Here is a 22,478-nt window from a genome sequence, read left to right on the forward strand (position 1 = left end):
TGTGTTTGTTGAGGTTGATGTTTACTGGCCTGATTCCTGCTCCTTAATTCACAGCTCAGCTGTTAACCACTTTTTACAGGAAGTTGAGCCTCAGCGAGTATGAAGAGGATATCGCCTCCTCAAACTAGACTGCAGAGTGACTTTTGTACAGCGTCACATGTCTTCTTTACAGTAGTAATATAGGCCCCTGAGAAATACTTTGTAGCTTCCCACAGCACGGGACTTTCTCACACTTACTGTAGTCTTGATACATGAGTGGTCTGAGGATCATGCACTGCTGAGATCCTGTGAGAACACACATGCACCCATTAAGCATGCAATGAAAACTCTGGGCGTATTTTTGACAATTTGAAAAATAGCAAGGAGATAATGAATGTGTGTTGTGGTTTTTACTGTCAGTGTAAGATTTGTATAAAGTTGTAATTGCGATGTGTTTAAACTAAACGTCACTTTTAAATGATCGATCAATTTGCACAACAATGCTTTGTCATGTAGTGGCAAAGCAGCTAATTTAATCCAAAGTAGAGAATTCTGAATTCTTTACAGCTTAGTGACTCAATCATTATAATCTCTTTAAATAAGTTACTGTATATCTTGATGGCTGCGGTCATTGTTGCAATATTTAGCCCGCTTCGGTTTTAGCAGGTTGCATGTTTCCATTTTGTATTGAACTAAATATGAGGAAGTTAAACTTGTCTGTTTTTCTCACTAACTGATTCAAGATTCACAGTAAGACTGTGAATCTTGACGAGATGGGGTGGGGTGGGGGGTATATTAAGTGGCATCCTTATCGATGAGGTAGTTCTGAGAATAGAATAAAAGATGTTAAAAGCAAATATGAGTCCCTAATCTTTGCAGAGTTTTGTGCCTGTTGGCAGCTAGCCCATAAATTGACATGAGAAATGCAAGATAATGTGCACACTTGTTTTTAACCTTTCATTTGCATATTTTATTAGTCTACCTTGATCAGTGACCACCATAGCTTTTGTGTTGTTTTACTTTAAAATGCTAGCTGTAATTTCTAATATTCATACATTTTGAGCTATTGAGTTGAACCTTGACCAAACCCACAGGCTTGGAGAGACAAATCTGCTTTTTTGTTAATGGTTGTGAGGTTTGCAGGCGTATTGGCCAACGGTTAAACTGTTGGTGGGAACAGCCTGGCCTATTGGCTGTCATTTGTTTGTGGAGGCCTTATAGAACCCATTCCACACCACTGGCACATCACCTTAACCACTCTGCATCGCAGCCCAGCTGTAAAAATAGATAGGAAAGATTGCCCTAGATATGCACACGCACTCACATAGAGACACATATAAGAAATAAGATACACACACCTTCAGGTGTAGATGTGTGGCGTTTGTGGGGGGGACCTCACTTAGGAAAGTGAAATGAGACAAAGAGATATGAAACCACAAAAAGTAGATTTAACTGACATCGAGTGAACATCAATTCAGCAAACTGCCTTTTGTTCTGAGTTGCCATTGTTTATGAATTTACCCTTTTTTGACCTTCAACTGATGGTTGATCTGCAGTGGGTGCTCACCTCCACCAGGTGGCATTAGATTCATGAGGAAATTAAGAAAGGCCTTAAATAAATGAAGGAGACAGCGGAAGATTAGTGTAAGTAAAATCAGTCATAAAAAGTATTTGCATTCATTAGTTTTTTTCTAAACTTAAAGGAAAGGGGAGTGAGTGCAGGCTCACTTAAGATCAAAATGAATACATGTGATAATACCAGCAAATATATTAATGCATTTTAATTTGAATGTCTATAAAGGATTGATTAAATGCTCAAGGCCAAGAAGCGCTTTAATTCACGCAACCGTCATTAATTCAGCCACTGTAGAAACTCAGCAAGCTTGGTGTGTACATTAACAGTATTTTCATCAGATTTAATTTAATAAGAAGAACATGCTGTACATGGAAAGAAAAAATGTGTCTTGGCGATGCGTGCTTATCTGAAAGCAAAGCTTCACAGCTTTCACATTCCTGTAAACTGATACTCCCGCTGCTGACACAGTGGAAAAGCAGCACACTCTCATAAGGACTTTCTGGCTCATTTGTGTTAGATTCTTTTTTTTTTTTTAATTACTAATTCCACCTGGAGAATTGACCAGCTTACATTTGTGGTTTACTCAAAGGTGCTTAATATGTTTCTGTTTTCAGCTGCTCTGATATAGTTGATATGCTTTCGCTGGTTTGATGCTCCTCCTACATTATGTTCTTTTTCCTCAGGTAAAGCGCTTGGGGAGTACAGTGTGTTGCTGGAGTCTTCACATGGGAGAATGAGAAAGGTGGAGTCATGTTGCACAAAGATAAAGGAGGCAAGTGGGTAGCACAGATTTGTGTTGTGTAAAGTAGCTGAAAATGGTTATAAAAACACTCGTGTGAATGTCTGGCTGTGGTCTGCGGAGTTTCAGGATTAATGACCAAGCTGTACAACCTGTTTGCATTTTTTTTTTTTTTTTTTACACGGACTCGTCGTCTGTAGCAGCAAACAAAGCAGGTAAAGTTGTCCCTGTTTCTGGAAGGAGTAGTGTGTTTATATGTTATTTATGAACGAGTTCAACACAGAGTTATTTACACCCGTACAACCAAGATTAATATTTAGTCAAACAGTTCAGTATCATCCAGGACTTTCTGTCTTTTTTCATTTTTTGTAAATGGTCCAGATGGTATCTACTTAGCAACAGCTGAAACTTGAGACACAAACTTTTGTTGAATAATCTGTTATGACGTTATTTTGGAAAATCTTGCCGATTTAATGGAGCTGGTTGTCTCTCTCACCAGGGCTGTTCATTGAGCTATCTGAAAAGATTCAGCAAGAAGAGCAGGTACTTGTCTCAGTATTTTATCAGCCTGTTGTTGCCTTCGGGTTGCCTTAGCAGCATTTTGTTGATGTTGAAATGCAGTTAATCAAGTATGGGTAAGCTTTGCAGAGATACAGTACAAAGGAGTGTGTTTAGATCAGCAGCAGGGATTTAGAAGCACTGGTACACAGTGTAATACACAACTAGTAAACCAGGATGTACTGTCACAGGGTGTGAACATCCAGCACAACATCTCCCACATCCAATCTGCCCCACTGGATAGCTTTGCAAGCCATAAAAACTGCAGCGACATCATAAATACTTCAAATTTTTAAGTAAAATAAACCGCTATCTCTGATGTGGTCATTCCAGAATTACTGCACAACAATGGAAATGTTTGCAAAGTTTAAAGCATTAATAGATTTTGACAAGTCACTTGAATAATATTATAAATAAATACATTTAAAAAAAAATTAATAAATAAATGCTGTAGTACCTTGGTCTATATGTGAATGTTTTGCCTTAGCAGAGCCACTGGATTCTATAAGAGCATAATTTACATGTAATAAGGGTAGACTGAGTAAATGTGGAAAACTGAGGTGTTTATTTTTCTTGAGATGTCCCAGGCTGTTTATCACCTGTTCTGTATCAGGAAGGTTTATTAAACATAAATATGTTATTGTAAGGTTATTGTGCAATAGCTGGGCCCAGCTCTGTTCAGGTCAAATTGATCCGTGTGTGGCCAGTGAACTATGATGAGTTTGCACCCTCGCTGATAAAACTTAAGATCAAAATGAATACATGTCAGTTACCTCGTCATTGTGATTTCTACTTTGCGTAGCATAACTGGAGTCTGCAAGCATCCAAATCTACACAACATCATGAGTGAGGAAAGTGCTGAATTGGGTATGTCTCTTTTGATCTTTAAACTTCATTTCAGACATCACATTCTTATCTGTGTTAATAAGAGCCAGCCAGAAAGGAATGCAATTGGATGTCAGTTTTGATCTGCAACTTTCACTTCTGGATTATTTTCTTTCTTATAGGGGATGATGTTTCTTTAGCAGATACTGTTTGAGTTTTTTTTTTCTTTTTTTTTTAACTTTCTTAAGACTTTAATTGGGAATATTCGGAGGGGGTTAATAGAGGTACACTACATCCACTTGCATGATAACACACCATGACTGCATACCCATCTGTTGTCACTGTTAAAAATTCTAGATAAAATTATTGTATGTAAATGGTCTCTGAGATCACAGAGTTTGTCTCACAGGCTTCACATGGGAGGTGAGGGCAAACAGTCGCCACTACCACAAACTTAAACAGAAGAAATCCTTTCTGTGCTTCCGCTGGGGGAGAGCCGCTGTGAGTCAGACATCCCACACGAAAACCCAACGCCTGCTGGCACACTGATACATTTAGAGTCAGACTAATGTGTTGATATGGATGCCTGTATGTTTTCTTCCTGCCCCTCTGCATGGCTCTCCACGTCGGTTGCCAGGATAATGTGGTGCGCAGCTACAAGTACTCCCCCCTGACTTTCCTGCCCCTAACGCTGTTTGAACAGTTCCAGCGAGCAGCCAATCTCTATTATCTCCTAATGATGGTGTTGCAGGTCAGATGATGACTCTGCTGCTCTCTCACTTTTTTTTTTTTGATACATGTCATGAATCCACTGTTTTAGGTGCTTCTGTCAGCTTAGCTTGAGCAAATACATAAGTCACAGCTGTTATGCTGAGATGTTCTGCACATGCTGATTTTCATATCACGTTCATGTTTTCACTCAATAGATCCAATATAGTCTGCTGCTAATTTTCTATTATTCCCTTTCTTTATAAAGGTTGCTCACAATTGATGGCATATTTGTTTAGTGTAGCTTGCCAAAATAAACTTAACTCAGCAGACATTTGCAGGCTTTGAAGGTTTTGCATAGTTAATAATGCTGGTGGAGGCACTTTGCATGCATGCACCTGATGTGTGAATGTGTTTCCATTTCCTCCAATGTGTACTGATGCTTGCATGCCTTTTCAAGTGTGTCCCTGCCATCTCATCCATACCATGGTACATCACCATCATCCCGCTGATCTCGATTCTTTCAGTGAGAGGGCTGAAAGACCTCAGCAACGACATGGTGAGACTGCCGATCACTCTCTAGAGCTTGAATAATTTTTGTAAGCTGCATGTTTCCGCTTACAAAGATGCAGGGGTTTGAACATAAATATATGACCGGGCTCATGCATGCTTTTATGCTCATGGCACTTATTCGTTTCTCTCCTTCATTGTCCTCATTGACTCCTTGTCCTCTCCTCATTGACAAAACCAGTCATCCCAGTAGCATTAATTTTCTCTCCTATCATTAAAGCCTTTCCTTTTAAATGCAGGCGTGATGTTTTGCATGGCGAGTTCTCTGGTTAAGTGCATCACTGAGTTACGGTCGTTAACAGCTCTGGGTGAAATGCTTGCTTGACCCCTCTCTATTGACTAATCATTTAGTGGAGGGTGTAAATCTCCCAGCTGGTGTCACTGTAGAGCCCTGTAATGGCATTTCTCCTTTCTCCTTTCTTCTGCTCAACCTTTCATGGCCACCCTCACTCCCTCTCGCTTGCTCCTTGTCCATCATTCTTACCCTCCATCCTTGTCATTCTTCCCAGCCATTTCTCATTCTCTTTTTCTCTCCTTCCATGTGTCTCTGTCCTTCTCTCCATACATCGAATACAGGCAAGAAGACGCAGTGACTCTGAGATTAACTCCAGACCTTGTGACATTCTCATTTCCCAGAGGTGAGGACAAAGACAGTGGGTTATTCTCTCAGGAGTCAGCACATCTCCACTTTGAAACAGCCCTCTAATGAATCTCTAATGAAGTGTGAATGAATGAATCCCTGGATAGACCCTTTTACACTTTAGAGCAGGGCGAATACACTGAGCAGTTTCCTCACTTATCGAAAAATAAGAACTATGACCAATCTGTTAATAACAAATATATTTTTACTTCTATTGTTTCTAAGAAAGCTGTGCTGTAGAAATCACACTTTCTCTCATAGACTACTGAATAATTGTGCTATTTTGTGTAATCATCACTGTCCTGCAAAGAAGTAACAAGCTAAATGCACAAGAAACATGATCAGTAAACTGTTAAGGCATTGTTTTATTGTTTTTAACCATTAAAACAGCTTTGATTAAAGATTTGTAATTAGATGGTATTCATTTGTAATTTGTAATTTTGATTAATAATATGGCTACTGTTACTTTTGAAATCATTTTTTTTGAGTTTATACAAAAATAGCTTTTCCTTTCAAACATTCAGTCCTCGTCTGTTCTTTGTCTCAGTTTTCGCACAAAGAAGTGGAAAGATGTGTGTGTGGGAGATGTACTGCGGATCCACAAAGACCAAGTGATCCCTGTGAGCTTCTCAGTTCATAAAACACAGAAATGTGCAGCAGGTTTTTTTATTCAAATGTCTGATTTATGCTTGTTGCCAGAGTATAATAGGAATAATTATCAAATCTCTGTTTCACTTAAATATTTTCTGGTTCCCCACCCAGGCTGATCTTCTTCTTTTGTGCAGCTCAGAGCCTCACAGTCTGTGTTATGTGGAGACAGCTGATATAGATGGGTAAAGAGACACAGTCAACCTAATTAGTTCGTTCAATCTGATACCTCTGAATAATTCTCTTAAATTCTCTTAAAATGCATAATCACCATAGACGTTGATGTAAATCGCACACTTTTATGATATTTATAGCCGGAGTAATAGTAATGGTGCATTTTTTTTACATTTGATTAGAGCTACAATTAGGACAACAGAAATGCTTTAAAGTGACAGCACAACAAACTATGGTAGTCAGTAATGTTGTAGAATGAGAAAATGTTTGGGAAGGACACAAGTTTAGAACTTGTGTCCTTCCCAAGTTGTGATGTTTCACTGATAAACTTTTTAGACGATAGAGGAGGCAGAGGTGTCACTCTATATGCGTTAATATGTAAGTCTTCATTTATTAAACTTTTAAACTACAGAATTAAGACAGCGTGACTTCCCTTATCCATATTACCTAAACATTAACTATTATTTTTTTTCTGCTGTATTGATGTTTTGGGTTTTTTTTTTTTTTTTTACTTTATAATTAACACTTAAGTTTTTTCTTCACTTAGAGAGACCAACCTCAAGTACCGGCAGGCACTCAATGCTACACACAATGTGCTGACTTCTAACCCCTCAGAGGAGGCCCTTGGTGCCTTTGATGGTGAATAAATGTACTCTATTAGAAATGCAGCAGTGCATTCATAAAATTTATTTATTGTCCTGAGTGAGAGCAAATGTTACTTATTCTTTTTTCCTTTTTCCAGGTGTTGTGCTTTGTGAGGAGCCCAACAATCGCTTGTACACGTTCAGAGGTCAGCTGCAGTGGCGGGGAGAGATTCTCCCCTTGGACAGTGAACACATCCTGCTGAGGGGAACAGTCCTACGCAATACAGGCTTTGCCTACGGCTTGGCCATATATACTGGTACTGGTAGACGAATGTATTCTGTCTAGATGTAAAAGAGGAGTGAAATGATTACGGTACATGTGTTCAGAAAATTGTTACTTGCTTAGAGATATCACTTTTACACTGTGTTCCACAATGTTCCCAGATCTGCTATCTTCATGATACCTTGTACTCTGACCTCCACTCACTTCAATGGCAAATTTTATTATGAGGAATACAATCTACTGCTAATTAGATTAGTACTTCACTCTTACAGCTATGTTTTAAATGTGGGCGTCTGGCAGATTATAGGCTCCTCCTGCCTTTTAAGTCATCATTGATTGGATGTTACTGGATGAGGCAGAAGTGTCATGGATCCCTCAGCTTTTACCCTTCCTGTTCTGGTTCCGCAGATCAATAGATCAAATTTTTCCAGAGATGAGTTTCATACCATTAATCAGAAACTGCCCATTGGTGTGACCCCAGTTAAGCCCAATAATAACTCTAAGCAACCTCACACTCGCCATAACCGGTTTTAAATGTAGCAGCATCAAAGCTGACATATTGTTGCTGTTGTAGGACTAAGTTGGAATCAGTTTTCTGCCCTTGAATGGTTTTGTCATTTCTACACACAAAGTTCAGCGACTTTCCACAGTCTGTGAGATTGAGACAGCATCGTCAGAAAACATAATGTGATATTTTATTGATCCCTGCAAAGAAAAACTCTCTCTTCCCCTGACCTCACTGCGTCGGGGTCAGAAACCCCCGGATCTAGTAGGGATTCAGCATCTTGCTCAAGGGCACATCAGCACAAGCTTGTTGACACGAGAGCTTGAACTCTCACCCTCTGGCTGCTTGATGGTCTACTCATTCACCCGGTCAGCAATAGCTTCTAATAGTTCTGTTTTTAACGCCAGGCGCAGACAGCAAGATCCTGAGGAACAGCGGGAAACTGAAAGTAAAGAGGACTCAGATGGAAAAAGTTTTTAACAAAGTGGTGATCGGGGTGAGTGGATAAAAGGCATGGGAACGACAAACATGAGGCATTTATGTGCAGTTTTTATAAACGCTATAGACTGCGTCTGTGTTCTGTCTAGATAGTCCTGTGTGTGCTGCTGGCAGCTCTGCTCCTTGCCATTGGCAATGGCGTGTTTTCCACTCAGGTCATGAGACAGACAGATGCTCTGTCTGCTCTGGTGGTTAACAGCGATGCTGTCTACACCGGATTCCTCGTCTACTGGAGCTACATCATCCTTCTCAGCCCAGCCATGCCTATAGCCCTCTATATCTCGTTAGTTCCATCTGCAATACTGCAATCATTTGTGGGTGGGCAGAAAGGTGGGAATACACATCTGTTTGTGTGTGTGTGTGTGCTGGATTACCATGCATGTATGTGTGCCTGCAGGTTTGAGCTGGTCCACACGGTCCACAGCCTGTTTATTGGCTGGGATTTGGAGATGTATTGGCAGCAGGGAGACAAACCGGCTCAGGCTAGGAATACTTCACTGAATGAGGAGCTCGGCCAAGTGGGATACCTGCTGAGTGACAAAACTGGGACACTAACCCAGAATCGCCTGCTCTTCAGACAGTGCTGCATAGCTGGAGATATCTATGGTAACAACAATAAGCCAGTCATTCTTTTACAGATTACTAAACTGAAACTGTCTCTTGACCAAAATAAAAAATAAAATAAATAAAAGGCTACATTTAATATGACAGTTTCATTTTCAACTTAAAGCAAACAACAAGTCATGCTGCATGGGTTGCTGGCTGTTAGGATAGGCCACATACTCTCCTTGTTTTGTAAACACAAAACTTAAAAATCACTAATGGGGAGTAGGTCAGATGGATTCGAGCAGAAGTCAGCGTTTTAAAATCAAATCACAAAGTGCACACTTATGCAATTAGCATTTTTATAGTAGGTGAAGTTTAACACTCTAAATATGAATGATAACTCATTATGACTACAAAGCATGGGTGTTGCTTCTGTGATGTCATATTGATTTCTGGAGCCAGAAGTAATCATACTTGGGTGACAGGCTGAAGTTGTCAGTTAAGATCAGCAATCTTGGTTAATCCTGTAAAGTTGGGCAATTCAGCATGGGATTGACTCAAGTTTGGACTCAGCTTCAAATAGTATAGAAATAACAGCAGTTTTTGACACTTGTTGTGTTGGTTCCATTGGCTGCTGCTTGCTACAGAGTCACACATGAAACCTGTAAATAATTTCCTCTTATCAGCATGGCACAACTTTAGTAGCAATGATGCAGTTTGCATATTTTTTTCTTTTAGAATGCTTTTTTTGCAACTTACTGTCCTTACCTTTACAGCCTGTGCCAAATAATGTGTGAGGTTACATGTTGAGTCATCATTTACAGTAATTTTCTTCAATAAATACATGTAGAAGGTAGAGTACAGTAGAGTTTGAGAGGCTGAGAACAGAAAGCAAGGTTTCCTAGCTGACAAGTGGAGACATTTAACATCTCCCCACCATTCGCTAAATATTTAACACCAGCTCTGACCACAGATGACTGTAATGAACAGCTTGTCAGTTTTAAACCAACCATTTCTCTCTTTTTCTTTCTTTCTTTCTTTAAATATTTAAACAAATATATTAATAACTAAATGAATGCATTCTTTCATACATTCATAGGTGATACGTCAGTCAGAGCAGAGGATGTAGAGGTAACTATATAATTACACTCTTGCATCTTTGAACAGTGTTTTTTTTTTTTTTTTTTGTATGTATTTAATTGAATTCTGAGGTGTTCCCTACACATCCTTCAGGTTATGTGCTCTACATTATAGCATACAGATTTCATGTCCTCTCTATTTCCCTGTGTTTGTGCAGCTCATGGATTTAAGCTGGAATCCCTTCTCCTGTGGTGGTCTCTTTATGTCAGCTCCAGCCCTTGTAGACAGACTTAGAAGGAACCAGTGTCCACTCAGCAGACAGTTCTTTACTGCACTTGCTTTATGTCATACTGTCATGGCAGAGTGGAAGGAAGGTAAGGTTTTGTATGTGTGGTACGTTCATAATCTTGGTTGTGAATTTTGCTTTTGCCGTACGCTGACACTGAAAGTTCAAAATAATGACACTTGTCTAATGTTAGCAAAAGTAAAGATATTTTTTTCTCTGCTATTATTTAAGAAAACTTCTCAAACACTAATCTGAAACAGCAGGACAGAGTAACTGATTAGCCCAACAGGCCATTCCTGGAAGACAACATGTTTACCTCCTTTGTGCTCTGACGGCAATCCCACAGAGACTCCAGTTTACCAGGCTGCATCCCCAGATGAGGAAGCCCTTGTTGGTGCCGCCAGAGAGCTGGGTTGGGTCTTTCTGTCTAGGGCAAGAGATTTTATCGTTGTCTCAGAAATGGGTGTCACTCGCAGGTATCAGCTCCTGGCACTGCTGGATTTCACCAGCAAGAGGAGGCGCATGTCTGTACTGGGTGAGAGTACCTCTTGTGACATGCACTGATATAATACCTTTTTTTGTTCTGATCATGTGATTTCAACTTAGTGAAACAGTCTATTGTCATTTCTTAGAAATGAACTTAGTATATCCATACTTAGAGTTTTTTTTTCTTCTTTAGTGCGAGAGCCAGAGGGTGGAATAAAATTGTACTGTAAAGGGGCAGATATAGTGATCCTGGAGAGACTGCAGAAGGACTGTCCATATCAGGAAAGGATGGAAACAGCTCTAGAGGTAAAACATTTTCATCTTTTTCTGTTTCTAATCATTATCCTAAGCTAAACTAAGCTAATGTTTTTTCCATCTTATTAACAGCTATCACATATTGTACATTTACTCTCAAATCTTTCTGATTGGGATGTGTACAAGCCAACATGGACTAAAAGTACAGTATCTTCCACTGCAGTTCTCATTTGTCAGATCATCAAACACTATTTTGAAAGCTCTTAGTCAATGATGAGCAGGTTTTCAAGGAAGGATCCAGCCAGTCATTACCAGCTAATGAGATAGCCGAGGCATCCCTGATTATCTCTTGTTTTTTTCCTTCCAGTTCTGCCTGAAGGATTACTCAGTAAATAATGTCAGCCTATCAAAAAACAATCTAACTTATCTTCTGTCAGCTGTTTGCCGAGGCCTGTCTGAGGACACTGTGTGTTGCGGTTCGATCTGTTCCCGAGGCATTGTGGGAGCGGTGGAATAAAACTCTGTCCCAGTCAGCAACCATGGCGACCTGTGACCGTGATGTTCTGCTGGAAGAACTATATGATAAGATGGAGATGGACCTGCAGGTGGGCTCATCCTTAGTGTGATTTTATATTGTGTCAGCCCTCCATTTAAAGGGGTTTATCTGTTAAATGTTAATTCCTGATTAAAGATTTCTGCCCCAAGATTAATGTTTGTATTTGAGGCGCAGAGCATACACCTTTTAAAAAAAAGTCAAATCCTTGTTTCCCAGCATCTTTGTTAAATCCCATGCATTTTTTTTTTCTCATTATGAGTTTGAACTTCACTCATATCTTTGACTCCTTTTTGTAGTCATACAACTTCGGACTACAATCACAAAGTTCTGTGACCATGCCCATAAAAACAAATCAATCCCACTGTAGCATCCCACATTTAATTTTTTTTATTTGTTTATATTTCCTAAAATTTCAAAACATCTAGATCAAGATGCAAAAACAGATTTCATTTATTTATCTTTGCTTATTTTCTATGAATTTTTAACTTGAACATGTCAATCTGTCCCTGTTGTTTTAGTTATTGTGGTTAAGTAATGACGCAAATAGATAAATGTTCACTTAAATCTGAAAGAACTCTCCACTAGGTTTGAAAGAAACTGTTTTTTTTTTTTGTTTTTTTTGAAAGAAACTGTTCATTTACCACAATATACACAGCATTATTGCCACAGGCTAAAGACAGAAAAGCTGCCAGCATCACTTAGGAGGCAAAAGTCACTGGCTGACTGACCAGGTCGCATGTGTCGCTGCACTGAGTGGGACCTGAAGGTCAGAGGTCAAGTTTTCACCTAGGTAATCCGGAAAGAACCATTTGAACCCGGTTTCCACGGAAAACAAAACAGTGAGAGCCGCAAATACTAGCGGAAGCCGAGTGACGCATATATTGAGAAACTAAAATAAATAAATAAAATTATTTTATTTTTATATTTTAAGATCACAATAATGTTCCAATTTAAAACTACAACAAAAACTGAACTGACAAAAATAAAATGCACTTCAAATGAATACTTGCGGCTCCGGAGCCACGGGTTGCCGACCCCTGACCTAGGATGTTCAAATTCACACCATAGATGTATACTCTTCAAGCTAGACCCATCACACTTCACACACTGGCTCACTGACGTTACTATAACAGCACTTTGACCCCCATCCTTCCTCTTTCTCCCAGTTACAAAATCCAAAATAGCCGAGCGTTGGCACCCGCTAAGCGGTGCTCTTGTTTGACAGTGAAGATAACAAACATTGGAAATTTTGGAGAGTCCGGTTGTTCTTGATTGCATCATTGCTTGGCTGTATCTTTGGCAGTATTTGTTTTTTTGTTTTTTCTTTTGTTTAAGGCAGCTGTGTTGTTAAGGACACAAACTTGAAGACAAGGTTAGCCTAATATAAAGGGATGGTTTTCATATTTTTATGGGCACAGTCATGGAACTTTGTGATCACACCTAATATGTAAAAATTTGAATATCCTTTACGGATGCTGAAATTAAGTGTTGCTGTAGCTGCTGGGGGTGACAGCAATTGAGGATCGGCTTCAGGATGGAGTGCCTGAGACCATTGCACTACTTCAAGAGGCTGGGATTAAAGTATGGGTACTGACTGGAGACAAAAAAGGTATTATGATAGGTTGCAACACCAGATGGGAATGGCACCATTTTTGAATACTACAGTTTCATAAAAAATAAAAAGTTTCAGTGGTTTGTGTCTTATTCTTACTCTTTCTGCCACTTCTTTCCTGGTGTTTGTAGAGACTGCAGTGAATATTGGATTTTCTTGCAAACTGCTGGATCCTGATAGCAGAATAGTAGAATGGCAAGAGCTGAGGTTAGCAATGTTAAAAATACACAAACACACACACAAGCACACACATGCATGCACTCACACCATCCCATTGATCTTTGTTTGTTTGCCCCTGCAGACAGATACTCCAGTCCCCAGATCCACGGGTGAGTTTCTTTAAGGCCAGACAGACAGAGCTGTGGGCTGTAGACAAGAAGATGGCTGTAGCAAAGACTTCTGTGGTCCTCACCGGACCTGAGCTGGTAAACACCGACCTGTGCTATACATAGACAATGTAAAGTTTTGAAAATGGACAAATCATTCCTCTCATATAATTTGCACATGATTTGGTTTCATGAGAAGTTTATTTGTAACACAATAAAGAGATATTATATAGAGAGGGGGAAAAAAAACACAAAATAATATTGGTTGTCATTTTGTTGTGGGGATTTTGCATTGTTGAGTGATCCTAGTTTAAGTTTAGCTGTAGAATTTTTTTTTCCTACCTATTATTAACAGGTCAAAGGTTATTTCAGTTCTAGTTTATTATTTGTGGAGTTTGTTATTACCTCCACCATGGAGTTTATGTTTTTGGTAAATAGTGAGTTTTCAGAGGGATTCTTGCATTAAACATGAAGCAAAGGCCAGCAGCTAGTTAGCTTAGCCCGGCATATGGACTAGGAAAAAAATAAAAAGCTCTTAGATGCAACAGCAACAATCCAGGACTTAAAAAAAAAATCACAATCACATTGTTATTATTCCACTTTGTAAATAACGTGCTGAATAATGAGTGAGCTGCCTTGGCAGACGTTTGCACTCTCAGAGTGTTTCCTGTTGAAGTCTGTTACGAAGTTAAGAAATCTTGTTTATTTTTCTGCTTGGATGCTTTATGCTTTCTTGGTTCTTAGTTTAGTTTATTGTTCGGGTTTGATTTTCATTTATCCACTACCATTCTGTGCCTTCAGTTCCTGTTATGTGTTAGTTACTGCTGGTATTTATAGAGTTTTTTAGTTCCCTCAGTGTTTTCCTCCTGCATCATCCCCTCTGTAAAGTTCACATTTCTTTGCTTCCTTGTTTGTTATTTTTAATCACATTTTGTTTTACTTTCTTAGTTAGTTAGTTGTATCCTGTGTCTTGCCTTTAGTTTTACTTCTTCCCCTGTCCCATTGTCTAGATTACATTCAGATTTATCTCATTACCCTCATGTTTTCACTTCCCTGATTAGCCTCTTGTGTATAAATAATCCAGTCCTTCCCCTCAGTCCTTGTCTTAGCTAACTTCCACAGCATGCTTCTGTTCTAGTAGCTTGCTTGGATTCTGTTGTTTTTTTCATTTGTTTGTTTTTCCCGTTTGGATTTTGTATCTCGGACTTGCATTAGCCATAATAAATGACTTTGTTATTCAAATCGGCCTTATATGTATGCATGTGGGTCCCTTTCTTGCATTTCATGGCAGTCTGCCCCTATCACTATCACTGGACTCACCAATAAGTAAAATAGAAAAGACATCTGCTATAAAATTTTAGAGGATGTCATAAACCAAATGAATTCAGGTAGCTCACTTTAAAGTCAATACCTAGACTGCAATGTTTGATGGTGTTTCACCCCAGGCAGAGTTTGACCAGAGGCCAGAATGGGGGGCCACATTCATGAGCCTGACAGAACATTGTCGGTCTGTGCTATGCTGCCGCGTAACACCTGCACAGAAGGCTGGAATTGTCAACATGGTCCAGAAACATACGAGTTCGGTCACCATGTCCATTGGTGACGGTGCCAATGACGTCAACATGATCAAGAGTAAGGGTTTATTTGTAGTTCTAAAAAGTTCTAAAAAAAAAAAAAGAGATCAGTGTGTTCTGATATTTGTGTTCATATTTTAACATTTGTCCTCCATCTTCTCTCCCCAACACCAGCGGCTCATGTTGGCGTGGGACTGGCAGGAGTGGAGGGAGGTCAGGCTGTGCAGAATGCAGACTTTGCATTGTCCCAGTTCAGGTTTCTGCAGCGGCTGCTCCTCATCCATGGCCGATGGTCCTATCGGCGCATTTCCCTCTTCCTGCGCTATTTCCTGTTTAAGACTTGCAGTTTTGCTCTTGTGCATGTATGGTTTGGTTTCTTCAATGGCTTCAGTGCTCAGGTTAGAAAAAAACACGGATTAAAATATGTGACAAAAAACCTTGTAGTCACATCATGAAATGAAGTTCGAAACCTTCTCTCACAGTCTATGCTCCTCTCACAGTCTCTGTATGAAACATGGTTCATCGCGTTATACACTGTTTTCTACACTGCGTACGCAACGATTTGCATGGCCATGTTTGAACAGGTGAGGTGGAGACTTTATATTAAAGTAAAATAAGATAAATATGAATGTCTGAACAATAAAGGCCGCGTCTTTGTGTTGCAGGATGTCAGCGCAGAGAACAGTTTAAAATTTCCAGAGTTGTACCATTCTGGACAGAAACATGAGCTCTCAAGCCCTCTGAAGTTGTCCTTGTCGCTCCTGCATGCTGTCTATGCATCGCTCGTGTTCTTCTTCATCCCGTTTGGAGTTTTCAGCAACACAGCCTTAGACTACCAGACTATGGCGGTCACAGTCTCCATGGCAGCTACGTTCACTGCCACAATTGAGGTCAGGATGTCTGCCTTTATATATGCAAGTGTCACAATATAACAAAGAACGTAACATTTTTGACACATTTTTGTAATCATGATAGTGACTTTGGTAGCACTTTATAATAATCACATCTAAATATTTTATTGATAGTTAATTCAACTTTTGGTGAACGTTATGTTACAGTGAAATATTATATAATGTTTGCTAAATGTTTAATGATTAATTTGCTATCAATCTATAGCGACCATTGGGATAAATATTTAATGAGTTGAAAATGAAATTTATCATACTATCTTTTAAAGATTCAGTGGGTGGGGTTTGTTATGGATATAATAAGACTGTGAACTTGGAGACCACAATTTGTATCCTGTTTCATTCACTGTTTGGGAAAGAATAACATTTAAACTGTACCCATCCTCACATATAATGCTGCACCTTGAAAAATGACACTCAAGGGTATCCCGTGTGGTGAAATGTGATACAGGGTTTCCATATATTTGAAGGGTTTGGAGTGAAATCTGTCTGATTATTGATGTGTCAGGGGTGTCATGGCACCATTGCTAAAAGGACAGCTCAGGCATATCTCTGAGACACCAGCAGCTTTGACGTGACAGCAGTATTTGACATCCTGGGAATGAAAACATTCTCACTTACAACGTGACAGTTATATTTGGTAATCAGTAACGAATACATAATGAAATGCTGTGTCTATATTATGAGAACTTAATTATTTCCATCTCTTACCAGCTATGATATAATACACAACACATAATTTTAAGTAGTTATTTTTTGTTACACAAAATACTGATTTAAATAAGAAATATGTGATATTAGGAACTGAGCGTGGTTCTGCCGGACTTTGTTTTTTTCCTGTTAAAGGGGACTTTTTCCTTCCCACTGTTGCCAAGTGCATGCGCATGGCAGGGGGTGTGGGGGTCATCTAATTGTTGGGGTTTTTCTCTGTATTATTGTGGGGTCTTTACCTTATAATATAAGTCTATGAAATGATAATGAACATTTAAAATATCTTAAAGAAGGAATGCCGGTGTTTCACTGATCTACGTTTAAACCTTATATTTTAGACTGTTTTCCCATCTTAAATTGTATTGTTAATAATTGCATTACTACATAACTACATAAATATTAACTATTGCATCTTATTTCTGAAACAAATTTTATTTAAACTGTTACTTTGCTAATATCTACTGTACTGTATTTCCAGATGGATTATTCTCCTTTAATAACAGTGTTTTTATGTCTCAGATTATTCTGATGACCAGATACTGGACAAAATTCAACATAGCAGCTGTGGTTGTCTCTGTGGTGTTGTTCTTCATCTGTACCAGGATCACCCACAACACCCGCCTTTTTCAACAGTCACCCAAGGACTATTACTTTCTTGGTACCGTATTCAGCACAGGCCTTTTCATTATTTCCTTATTTAAAAAAAAAAAAAAGGCTACTGCATAACAAGTTAATTTCACTTCTTCTTTAGTAAATCTGGGATCTGTCCCCATTTCTGTGGACAGGTTTGATTGCTCTGTGTGTCCTTTCATCAGGTGTGTCTGATAAGGCCTTCATTGATCCAGTTGTGTGGCTCACCGCTCTGCTCACTGCCTGGACAGCTGTTTTGCCTTCAGTGACTGCTTTTGCCCTCAATGTCATTCTCACCCTCCATGACAAACACAAGGTGATCTGTGATCTTTTTGTGCATGAGAAAAAATCCACTAGTTTTTCTGTTTGTAAAGGAAGAGTTGAAAATGCAAATTGCATGTCCATTGGGGTTTGGGTCACTGGAGGACCTGCATGTTTCTCAGTTAGCTCAGTTTACTTCATCTATGTCAAAATAGAGACGGTGTAAAAATATCCATAAAAACTAAGAAATATATCATGAACTGTAGCTTTTGATAGGACAGAGAAATACACAGAAACATTGTCTTCATAGTCAAAAACAACCTACAGCAGCCTGTAAAAACTCCAACCGTCTCCAGTTATTTTTTCTGTATTATTCACAGAGATCATTTTCTTTTCATATGTCATGGTTCTCTAAAAGTATGAGGTTATTTTCAAAGAACTGGTAGACCCAAATGCAGTGCACTAGACCAGAAAACTAAGTTCAAAGAATTATTGAATTATGCAGAGGTTGCAGCAGTGATCAGAAAATCATCAGAGACAGTAGTCAACAAAGGCTGTATGGAGCACGAGGGGCTCCTCGGACCACAGAGGTTGACAGACAATCTGTTGAAAAGTGGGTTGGCAAACAGGGTGTGAATACAGCATATTGATTAGTCAATGCACCCAAGGCATGCCACCTGAGGAAACCAACAGGAACCGGAAAAAGGCCATAATCCATGAATCGGCACAATCACTGAAAACATATAGACACAGATACACCTTTCCTACTGATGCTGTGCCGGTGCCCAATTTAGAACCAGTACCAAAAAACAGGGTGAGCGGACACTGACATCATTCTCCCCTGTCTGTGATACAGGTCCACAGTGTGTCACATCAGCCAGTGGAACTGAGGTCTAATTTCAGAAGAGGGACATCTCTCCGCCGCTCCTCTTATGCTGTCTCTCAGGGAGCTGGGTCCGGACGCTACATCACCTCAGCAACGCACATCCACCCCACAGAACTGCCAGTAGATGAGAAGGTGACTGCAAGTAATAACTCCACTGACCGCACGGAACATGAACGATGACTAATGCATTTAAAGTTTTTAGAACAGAAAATATGTGATCATATTAATTGCTCCTGCAACACAGAACTGAAAAAGATTTTTCCTCTGTTTTACATATGGTTTTGTGAGCAGTTCTAAGCTGGTGCGCTACTGTATGGGTACTGTTTTGTAATAAAGTTAATGATGTAATATACAAAATATATTACGCACCATAAATCTTGTTTATTATCTTTACATTGACATTTTACCTCTGTTTGAATATATCCAATCTTTTAATGTGATAAAAATCAAATTTCTGTCTGCTGAGGTTATAAGGAATTTTACTTTGAAGATCAAACCAAACACAATAAACCAACAGCATAGCTTTGTTTTACAATTGTTTTATTTGTTAATTTATTTCAAAACACGCAATTTACCCATATTATCCTTTTAAGTTTTTATTTTCTGTAACAGTTATTACTCAGATTATTCTCCTTCTCAAAAGTCTCAACTAGAATGAAACTAAAAGTCCTCCACAGGCTCTCCGGCTTCTGCAGTGGGAGGAGGGAAAAAAGGCTTTCTGAATAGACATGAGTGGGTTTATCCCTCATCTCTGTGTGTGTGTGTGTGTGTGTGTGTGGTGGTGTGTGTGTGTGTGTACACCAGGGTATGTGCCTACGTGTGTGTGTGTGTGTGTGTGTGTGTGTGTGTGTGTGTGTGTGTGTGTGTGTGTGTGTGTGTGTGTGTGTGTGTGTGTGTGTGTTTAAGTGCAATATGTGGAATGTCCACATGGCCAGTAAATCACAGGACCCGTAGAGCTGAACATTGTCTTCTAGGTTTGGCAGCCAGATTGTCATACCTCTGATTTCATCTTTGGTTTCAGCAAACACTCTCAAAAGGCAGACTCACCCTCTCCAGCATGTGCCTGTGTCTGTTTGTGTGTCCTTCTGTCGGTCTGTCTGAGTGCAATATAAGCCACCGTCTCCAGACGACTTTGTAAACTTAAGTAGGTACAATGTAAGTGTCTTTGCATTGATTGTGGCCCTTCCTTGGCGCTGGGGACAAAGACAGTCAAACATTGTAGAGTAATGGAGCCATGAGTGTGGAGGATCAGCATGGCCTCCATTCTGATGTCAGTGGCAGTTTGGGGCATTCATGTAAAGTTAAGTGATCTCAATGTGGTGAAACATGGGATGCTGTAGTGCTCTTGTCTCCCCAGCCACTCTCACCAGAACCTGAGTGACTGGGGTTGCTCCACCCACACTGGGCTCATGGTATGGGTGAATTGGCTGAGTAACGGGCTATGGAGGTCAAAATGAGCGGTAGTGTTTAAATGTTGTGGGGAGGGAAGGGGTTGAGGGTTATACACTCTGACCCAGCAGCAACAATTAGGATTGGGGGGGTCAGGTGTTTGCATAGTTCTCTGTGCAAAAGCCACCAACCGGAGCCATTTTTTATTCCTCGCGGCTGGTTACATCATCATTAGATTAGCAGGAAATTGTGGTGGGTGATGGGAAATATGATCTTTGCACCACAGCTCTTTTTTTTTTTTTTTTTTTTTTGCACTGCTGCGTTGTACGACATGGTGGCAGGAGGTGAAGCAGAGTCGATAATGACGGGGAGCGAGTCAAATGTTGGTTTGAGGGTTTGAACGGTGTGATTTGGCCGCGATGGGATGAAGGATGAATGAGTGAGTGGGGGTGGTGGGGCAGTCATTTGGCAGTCGGGCACTACAGCTTGTCACAATTCAGAGAGCCTCTTTTCCACATGATTTTGTTCTTCCATCCTCCCCTTCCTCCTCCTCACTGGCCTGCCCTCTCTCTACCTTTTTTCTTGTTTTGAAACTGATTGTCTTCTACCATCACAAAGACACTTGGTTCTGATTGATTAACAGGTAACAGAAGAGGGAGAGCACAGTGTGACTGGGGGTGTCTACATCAGTCCCACTGGCAACCTATTCAATCCCACAGTGAAATGACACAAATATGCTGTTTGACAGTAAATGCGGACGACACTTTGGGTGGGATGATCAGTTGCCACGTGGTACTGCAGTTGGTTGGTCGGTCGGTCAGTAAGAAATGGTTTCAAATTTTTGCATGACAAATATTGCAACCCATAATAAAGGAACAGAAAATAGAAATAGTCTTTCACATAGGTACAAATGAACACATATACATTGTACACAGGTTGAGGAAAAGCATGTAGACAGACATACAGGTATTTGAAGGCCGCTCAGGTCTGAGTGTGTCCCTATGATTAACTCCAAGTAAACAGCCCGTCTTTGGAAAAGCAAGACACACTTTTCAGGACCCGAGTGAGGACCACAAGCTGAGGAATGAAGATTGAATGCGATTGATTGGGAGGAGAGGAGTTTGACCTCCCCCAGCACACACTGCCCCCTACTGTCTGGATTTATATACATCAAAGAAACATGGGAAAGGGGGAAGGGTTGCAACAACACATGCACACAACCAGTGAATCCAACAGTGACAGAAATTCTAAAACAAGGACCCCTCCAACGCCTAAAACCCAAATCCTCCCACCCTGTTTTGTTTATTTTGATAACCAAACTATCCCCCACCCCTTCTCCACCCACACCCAAGTCATTCCATCCTCCTCCTCTCCCCACAAAATCACAGGTCATTCCTGTTGGTTTCTATACAGTTATACAATATCCATGCACAAAAGAAAAAAAAAGTGCACCTTCTTTTCAATAGGAGGTGCTGGTCTTTAATATTCTAAGAACATCAGGAGCACTTGAACACACCCAGGAACCTTCAGAAGTAACTGTGAAACTGTTCTTGTTTTTTTTTTGTTTTTGTTTTTTCAGAGAAAAGACAACTTAAAGGCAGAAGAAAGCTAACAATGAATATAAGGTTATTCCTCCTTTGGTTTAACATCAAATTTTTGGTTTATAATTCAGCCCAAATCACATTTTTCCTCATTTCTTTTTTTTTTTCTTTGAATGTAGCCGCCTGTGAGAGAGCTTTGAACTAAACATCTGAAGTGAGTAGCTCTCGCCCATCTCTTTCTCTTCTGTCTCTTTTTTTCCTCGCGTGACCCTCCACAGAAACATTCACAATGTCTTTTCCTTTATGAAAACAGTAAGTACATGCCGTAGCAAAAACAAACGAGAGAACGTACGAGAAAAATAAGCAAACAAATAAAAGGAATTTAACAGTATAAAGCTTCAAGTCACAAGTTCCAAAACTAACTATCATAGTATCATACTTTCATAATCATTGTTATCATTAGCAGTATTATTTTCAGTTTAAATTACATAAAGTTTACATGAAAGGTTTTTGAGGTATTTCAGAATTAATTGTCAACACACGCCTACCAAGTCCTAGCACTAGCCAGGGGGAAAAAGTTGACTGGACAGACAAGGTGGAGGGAGGAGAGAGTTTGTGTCTATAAACTGTCAGTGAGTCTTCCACACTTTTCCAGTGCAGCCTCTGTGCTTGCACGCAGCGGGGAGAAAGAGAGCCATTTGGCATTCAAGATTTTATAACTACAGCCCTCTGAGTGCTTAGAGCCACTGCCTTTTTACCCTTCTCTTTCTCTGTTACACAAAAATATCTCTGATGCGAGAAAGGTAAAGCGGCTGAGAGTGTAAGCACGCTGGGCAGAAAGCAAAAGAAAAACACAAAGGCTGAGAGCTAGTAGAAGATCAATGATACAGCAACAAAGACTCTGACAGATTAAGGAGTAACATATAATATTGTTTCAAATAAATAGTGTATAGAAAATGTTTTATAGACTTTCTACATGATAAAGTGCTTGTATTCTAGTGTATCAAGATGGAAAGTCAATATGAGAGAAAATGCTGACACAGCCCCCACTCTGTGTCCCTCTCTTTGCCCCCCCTTTCTGTCCATCCAATTATGGGTGCATTGTCTGTGTGAGCACACGCTTGTAAATGGGTATGCAGCTATA

The 22,478-nt window shown here is 39.8% G+C and overlaps 1 protein-coding gene across 1 annotated transcript; it reads left to right on the forward strand.

The window, feature by feature from the left end:
- The first annotated feature begins 2,483 nt into the window (after positions 1 to 2,483).
- Positions 2,484 to 18,715, forward strand: atp8b3 (ATPase phospholipid transporting 8B3). The gene is made up of 29 exons (XM_030727910.1): positions 2,484 to 2,509; positions 2,794 to 2,837; positions 3,655 to 3,719; positions 4,087 to 4,178; positions 4,315 to 4,428; positions 4,846 to 4,944; positions 5,532 to 5,593; positions 6,143 to 6,215; positions 6,358 to 6,428; positions 6,965 to 7,056; positions 7,160 to 7,318; positions 8,197 to 8,285; positions 8,377 to 8,570; positions 8,685 to 8,893; positions 9,933 to 9,964; positions 10,131 to 10,287; positions 10,546 to 10,734; positions 10,879 to 10,991; positions 11,378 to 11,545; positions 12,994 to 13,105; positions 13,240 to 13,315; positions 13,410 to 13,533; positions 14,880 to 15,066; positions 15,183 to 15,406; positions 15,509 to 15,592; positions 15,674 to 15,898; positions 17,147 to 17,285; positions 17,443 to 17,573; positions 18,375 to 18,715. Exons 3-29 carry the CDS (start codon positions 3,695 to 3,697, stop codon positions 18,582 to 18,584), a joined length of 3,450 nt encoding a protein of 1,149 aa, XP_030583770.1. The 5' UTR covers positions 2,484 to 2,509; positions 2,794 to 2,837; positions 3,655 to 3,694; the 3' UTR covers positions 18,585 to 18,715.
- Positions 18,716 to 22,478: the final 3,763 nt, after the last annotated feature.

Source organism: Archocentrus centrarchus, chromosome 4 (assembly GCF_007364275.1).
Source record: "Archocentrus centrarchus isolate MPI-CPG fArcCen1 chromosome 4, fArcCen1, whole genome shotgun sequence".
NCBI lineage: Eukaryota > Metazoa > Chordata > Actinopteri > Cichliformes > Cichlidae > Archocentrus > Archocentrus centrarchus.